Source organism: Rhinopithecus bieti, unplaced genomic scaffold (genome assembly GCF_001698545.2).
Source record: "Rhinopithecus bieti isolate Rb0 unplaced genomic scaffold, ASM169854v2 scaffold_10589, whole genome shotgun sequence".
Classification (NCBI taxonomy): domain Eukaryota; kingdom Metazoa; phylum Chordata; class Mammalia; order Primates; family Cercopithecidae; genus Rhinopithecus; species Rhinopithecus bieti.
Window position 1 is genome coordinate 1,648,780 of NW_016807065.1, and position 7,171 is coordinate 1,655,950.

Consider the following 7,171-nt stretch of genomic DNA (forward strand, 5'->3'; position numbering starts at 1 on the left):
AAAAAAAAAAAAAAAAGAAGAAGAAGGAGAAGGAGGAGGAGGAGGAGGAGGAGGAGAGGGAAGGGGAGGAGGAGGAGGGGAAGGGGAGGGGAGGAGAAGGAGAAGGAGACGAAGAAGAATCTGAAGCTTGGCAAGCTGGCTCACGCCTGTAATCCCAGCACTTTCGGAGGTCAAGGCTGGTGCACTGCTTGAGCCCAGGAGTTCCAGACCAGCCTGGGCAACATGGCAAAACCCCATCTCTACCAAAAAAAAAAAAAAAAAAAAAGATACAAGAATTAGCCAGGCATGGTGGCATGTGCTTTTTAGTTCCAGCTACTTGAGCCCCTGAGGTGGGAGGATCCCTAGAGCCCGGGAGCCGAGATCACACCACTGCACTCCAGCCTGGGCAACAGAGACCTCGTCTCTGAAAAAATGAAAACTACTTGGGTCAGCAGAGTGAGCAGCAAGGCTCTTAGCAGCAATGTGCTATCTATGGACTTGTGAAAGCACTCTGGGTGAAGTGCTAATTTTCCTAAATAAAGCCCAATTTTGTGTGTGTATGTATGTGTGTATATATGTGTATAGACATAGATATATAGATTTTTTGTTTCTTTCCTGAGACAGGGTCTCACTCTGTCTCCCAGGCTGAAGTGCAGTGGCACAATCACAGCTCCCAGCAGCCTCAACCTCCTGGGCTCAAAGAATCCTCCCACCTCAGCCTCCGGAGCAGCTGGGACTACACATGCATGCCACCACCCTCGGCTAATTTTTGTTTATTTTTTGTACAGACGGGTTCTTTCTATGTTGCCCAGGCTGGTCTTGAACTCCTGGGCTCAACGACGCTCCCATCTTAGTCTCCGAAAGTGTTGGGATTAGAGGCATGAGCCTTCACACCGGCCTGTATTTGCATTATTTCCCATCTTCACTAATTGGCAATATTGTCCCTTTGATCACAGTTTCTCTTTGAATTAGGATGTTTCTCAAGTATCTGCCCTATTCCAGTTAATCGTTCTATTCTCTGACACGCATGCTACTGTTTTTATTACTATAGATTTACAGCATTTTAATATCCAGTGGGTTCCTCACCTTGTTCACCTGCTGTTATTCCAAATGAGTACACATTCCTCTCAGAGTTTGCACTTTCACTTGCTGTAATGTAACTCATTCTCTAAGTCCCCTCTGGGCCTAGACTCTTACAACACAAAACCTTTTCTCTGCTTTCTGCAAAAGCTTCCTTTCTGGGCCTGCCACAGATGGTTGTGCAGGTTGTACACTGCCCAACCACACAGTTGCCAGTCACATCACAGTCCTACAAATCAGATTTTCTTTTTTTTTTTTTTTTTCACATGGAGTTTCATTCTTTCCTTTTACTGGGGGGTGGGGAAGTGGGGGACTGAGTCTCGCTCTGTTGCCCAGGCTGGAATGCAGTGGCACAGTCTCCACTCACTGCAACCACCACCTCCCAGGTTCAAGTGATTCTCCTGCCTCAGCCTCCCAAGTAGCTGGGATGACAGGCGTGTGCCAGCACAGCCGGCTAATTTTTACATTACTAGTAGAGATGGGGTTTCACCATGTTGGCCAGGCTGGTCTCAAACTCTTGACTTCAGGTGATCTGCCCACCTCGGCCTCCCAAAGTGCTGGGATTACAGGCGGGAGCTACTGCGCCTGGCCAGATTTTCATATTTACTGTATTTTATTGGTTTTCCAAGATGTACACTGGTTCCTATTTTTACCATCTCTGACACGGGGGTGTACCTCAAAGATGGTGTACACTATCTCTAGTAACAGTGTGAGAAACCATGACGTTATACTGTTTCCGGCAAGAGCACACAGGTAGTAAGTGGCACAGCTGTGATCTGAAGCTAGTGACCCACTGTTATCATGTAATGCAGAAGTGTGTACCCCACATGGGGAGAGACCCACGGGGAGGTCCGGTCATTTGGAGGAAGATAAAAAATTTTGCCAGCCTGGGCAACGTGGCAAGACCACATCACTACAAAATTAGCTGGGCACGGTGGCTCACAGCTGTAGTCCCAGCTACTCAGGAGGGAGAGGTGGGAGGATCACTTGAACCCAAGAGGTTGAAGCTGCAGTGAGCTGTGACTGCGCCACCACACTCCAGTCTGGACGACGGAGCGAGACCCTGTCTGTTTCTTTTTTTCTTTTTTTGAGATGAAGTTTTGCTCTCGTTGCCCAGGTTGGAGTGCAATGGCGCGATCTCGGCTCACTGCAACCTCCACCTCCCAGATTCAAGTGATTCTCCTGCCTTGGCCTCCTGAGTAGCTGGGATTACAGGCATGCGCCACCGTGCCCGGCTAATTTAGTATTTTTAGTATAGATGGGGTTTCTCCATGTTTATCAGGCTGATCTCAAACTCCTGACCTCAGGTGATCCTCCCACCTCAGCCTCCCAAAGTGCTGGGATTACAGGCGTGAGTCACCAGTTTGTTTTTGCTTTTGTTTTTTGTTTCGTTTTTTTGAGATGAAGTTTCGCTCTTGGTGCCCAGGCTGGGGTGCAATGGTGTGATTTCAGCTTACTGTAACCTCCGCCTCCCGGGTTCAAGTGATTCTCCTGCCTCAGGCTTCTGAGTAGCTGGGATTACAGGCGTCTACCACAACGCTCGGTTAATTTTTTGCATTTTTAGTAGAGATGGGGTTTCACCATGTTGGTCAGACGCGTCTCGAACTCCTGACCTCAGGTGATCCACCCGCCTTGGCCTCCCGAAGTGCTAGGACTACAGGCATGAGCCAATGCACCCGGCCCCTTTTTCTTCTTTTCTTTTTCAATAAGTGTCACTACAAAGACCCCGCCTCTTAAAAAAAAAATTAGCACGTCTGTGGGGATGGGTGAGCAAAAGCGTGTGAGTAGGGCAAGCCCAGGGAAAACCCGGAACTGCAGGCCCTGGGGAGACACCAGGATTCACCCTTGCCCCACCCCCCGACCAGCTTTTCCTCCTGGAGGAGGTGCGAGAGCGAAAGTTCGACGGCTTTGCCCGAACCATCCAGAAGGCCTGGCGGCGCCACGTGGCTGTCCGGAAGTATGAGGAGATGCGGGAGGAAGGTGAGAGGCTTTGGGTAAACAGCGCAGGGTTGGGGCGCAAGGACCTGGAGGAGCTGCGTCAGGAGCTCTGCCCTCCACCCTCTGTCCCCGCAGCTTCCAACATCCTGCTGAACAAGAAGGAGCGAAGGCGCAACAGCATCAACCGGAACTTCGTCGGGGACTACCTGGGGCTGGAGGAGCGGCCCGAGCTGCGTCAGTTCCTGGGCAAGAGGGAGCGGGTGGACTTCGCCGACTCGGTCACCAAGTACGACCGCCGCTTCAAGGTGAGGCACTAGTGGGTGGGCACGGTAAGACCCTGGCTACAGCCTGGCACCCTCATCTGGCCCAGATGCACCTGCCCACAGCCAGATATCCCCCAGCCTAGATCCATCTGTTCCATCACAGGTACACCCTCACCTGGCCCACATGCACCTGCCCACAGGCTTAGATCCCCCAGACTAGATCCATCTGTTCCATCACAAGTATACCCTCATATGGCATAGACATATCTGCCCACAGGTATACACTCAAGTATGGCAGACACAGCTGTCCATCAAACATGCACTTGTAGCCCAGACACACCTGTCAGATACACCCCTGGCCAGATGCATCTCTCCACAATCACACATTCATTCACCTTGTCCAGAAGCCCCGACCCTCGCCTATCCTAGACATGCCCATCCATTAGGTACACTCTCCCTTCAACCTGGAAATTAGATATACCTTCACCTGGCCCAGATACACCTGTCCACAGGTACACCCTCACCTGGCCCAGGGAGCCTAGTCCATAGGTACGTGCCGTCTACAGAGATACACCACCTGACTGGTGCACTCATGCTTGGGATAGACAGCTGGGCACCTCCACCGACACATCCTCTTCTTCCCCAGACAGCCCTAAACCTAGGTGTACTCTAATCACCTAGCCTGGACTCTCCTGTCCAGAAGTACACCAGACTTGGCCTGTTTACCCTCACCTGTACCTGGGCAGGCCAGGTACACACTCACTTCACCCACATCTCATGTCCCAGAGAGTCACCTAACCCAGTAACTCACCCTTACCCACCTTAGAGAGGCCTATGTGTGGCAGGTACACACTGAGATAACCTATAAACCATCTTTACCTGGATGGATATTCTCATATGGCCTGGACACCCTCACCTACCTTGGACAAGTTTTATGTGGCAGTTGCCTCCTCACATGATCTGTACAGCCTCACACATCAGACATACAGTGTTGGGTGTCTTCACCTGATCCACACACCTGCTTTGGACAGGTCTCTGTGGCAGGGATGACACACAGTGTTGGGTGTCCTCACCTGATCCACACACCTGCTTTGGACAGGTCTATGTGGCAGGGATGACATACAGTGTTGGGTGTCCTCACCTGATCCACACACCTGCTTTGGACAGGTCTATGTGGCAGGTATGCCCTCTCAGGTGACCTGTATACCATCACCTGAAATGTTTTCACCGAGACAGGTATCCCCACTAGACCCAGAGAACTCTGAGCGCAGGCCAGCTCAACCGGCTTGCACCTGCCTTCCTGTACAACTCATAGAGTTCAGATACGCACCTGCTCACTTCCCCTCATGATCCAGATACTCCTATTTACCTGACTTGTACGCCCTCACCTGAACCATAATACCTTCACCTGAGCTGGCTACAGTCACATGACCCAAGCACTTTCGCCTGGTCTAAGTGCTCTCATCTGGCCTGGGCGCCCATGTCCAGCAGCTGCCTTACCTACCCAGCACCTGTTCACTGACCCAAACACCCTTTTCTAGGCAACCAACCAACCAACCCATTCCCACCTGACCTCTTTCTGTTTTTGTTGTTGTTTGATTGGTTTTTTGTTTGTTTGAGATGCAGTTTTGCTCTTTTGTGTGTATGAGTCAGAATCTTGTTCTGTCACCCAGGCTGGAGGGCAGTGGCACAACCTCGGCTCACTGCAACTTCTGCCTCCTGGGCTCAAGCAATTCTCCTCCCTCAGCCTCCCAAGTAGCTGGGACTACAGGCGCGTGACACCACACCCGGCTAATTTTTTGTGTTTTTGGTAGAGATGGGGTTTCATGGTGTTAGCCAGGATGGTCTCGATCTCTTGACCTCGTGATCCACCCACCTCAGCCTCCCAAAGTGCTGGGATTACAGGCGTGTGTCACCACGCCCAATCTGTTTTATTTGTTTGTTTTTGAGACGGAGTCTCGCTCTGTCGCCCGGGCTGGAGTGCAGTGGCCGGTTCTCAGCTCACTGCAAGCTCCGCCTCCCGGGTTTACGCCATTCTCCTGCCTCAGCCTCCCAAGTAGCTGGGACTACAGACGCCTGCCACCTCGCCCGGCTAGTTGTTTTTTTTTTGTATTTTTTAGTAGAGACGGGGTTTCACCGTGTTAGCCAGGATGGTCTCAATCTCCTGACCTCGTGATCCGCCCATCTCGGCCTTCCAAAGTGCTGGGATCACAGGCTTGAGCCACCGCGCCCGGCCCTTCTGTTTCTTATATAACAACTCATGGCCAGGCGTGGTGGCGCACACCTGTAATCCCAAACCTTTGGGAGGCTAAGGAGGACAGTCTACTTGAACTCAGGAGTTCAAGACCAGCCTGGGCAACAGGGCAAAACCCTGATTCTACAAAAAATACCAAAATTAGCTGGGCATGGTGGTGTGCACCTGTGGTCCCAGCTACTCAGGAGGCTGAGGCAGGTGGATCACTCAAGCCCAGGAGGGGGAGGTTGCAGTGAGTTATGATGGCACCACTGCACTCCAGCCTGGGCTACAGAGTTAGACCCTGTCTACAAAACAAACAGACGACTCATACACCTTCACCTGGAGATATCCCACCCTCCTCACCTGACCTGCCAGCACCACCCCTCTGCCTGGGGTGGGCCCTCTGTGGCCAGGCTAGCCCGGATGCAGACACCGGCCTCTAATCCTGCATCCCCGCAGCCCATCAAGCGGGACTTGATCCTGACGCCCAAGTGTGTGTATGTGATTGGGCGAGAGAAGGTGAAGAAGGGACCCGAGAAGGGCCAGGTGCGTGAAGTCTTGAAGAAGAAGCTGGACATCCAGGCTCTGCGGGGAGTCTCCCTCAGGTGAAGCCAGGTCCCTACCTGCCACACAGTCACTCGAACCTGTCCCCTGGCTGCCCTCATTCCAGTGACCCCGTCTGTTACCCTGACAATCTTACCTGGTGCCATGCCTGTAGCCCTCTCTTGGCCCCACCTGTCATGTTCACCTGCCCCCTATGCTCATGATCCTTAGATGCCAAAAAGCTTCTGTCCTGCACCTTACCCTCTTACTAGACCTCACCTGGCCCTCTTCTGTCACCACCTCTCCCACTCCTTGCCACATCCCTCTTTTTCTCCTACCTGGTCACCCCTGACTTGGCCCTTAGCTGACCCTTCCCTAAATCCACCTTCAGCCACCTTCACCTGTCACTCTCACCTGTCGCCCTCACCTGTGTCCCACCTGACCCTCTCACCCGCCCCTCCCCAGCACGCGACAGGACGACTTCTTCATCCTCCAAGAGGATGCCGTCGACAGCTTCCTGGAGAGCGTCTTCAAGACCGAGTTCGTCAGCCTTCTGTGCAAGCGCTTCGAGGAGGCGACGCGGAGGCCCCTGCCCCTCACCTTCAGCGACACGTACGGCACCGCCAACCCCAGCACTATCTCGGGGTGGCCTCGGCGCGGCGCACCCTCTCCCGCTCCACCTACCCTGCCGAACTGCGCCTCGGCCCCAGCCCCGCCCCTGCCCTGGAACAGCGAGGGTGGGATGGGGCGGGAGACCCCGGCCTGCGCCCCCAAGCTTTCTTCCTTCCCCACAGACTACAGTTCCGGGTGAAGAAGGAGGGCTGGGGCGGTGGCGGCACCCGCAGCGTGACCTTCTCCCGCGGCTCCGGCGACTTGGCGGTGCTCAAGGTTGGCGGTCGGACCCTCACCGTCAGCGTTGGTGATGGGCTGCCCAAGAGCTCCAGTGAGTCTGCGCGGAACTAGGGCAGAGGAGGCGGGGCAAGAGAGCGGACCAATGAAGGCTTCAGGGACAGGGAGAGGGCGGGGCCAGCGAGACTAGTTAAGAGGGGACGAAGGCCAGGAAGGGGAGGGTCTAGAGGGAGAGAGAAAGAGAATTTTTTGAGGTTTTTGAGGTTTTTTTTTTTTTTTTTTT

The 7,171-nt window shown here is 53.4% G+C and overlaps 1 protein-coding gene across 1 annotated transcript in view; it reads left to right on the forward strand.

Moving 5' to 3' along the window:
- The window catches only part of MYO1F (myosin IF), a 57,862-nt gene that overhangs the window by 45,714 nt on the left and 4,977 nt on the right, over positions 1-7,171 (forward strand). The window contains exons 19-23 of the mRNA XM_017880038.1: positions 2,843-3,039; positions 3,133-3,302; positions 5,956-6,101; positions 6,505-6,651; positions 6,834-6,982. Coding sequence (XP_017735527.1) covers positions 2,843-3,039; positions 3,133-3,302; positions 5,956-6,101; positions 6,505-6,651; positions 6,834-6,982 — 809 coding nt within the window. The remainder of the gene's footprint in view (positions 1-2,842; positions 3,040-3,132; positions 3,303-5,955; positions 6,102-6,504; positions 6,652-6,833; positions 6,983-7,171) is intronic.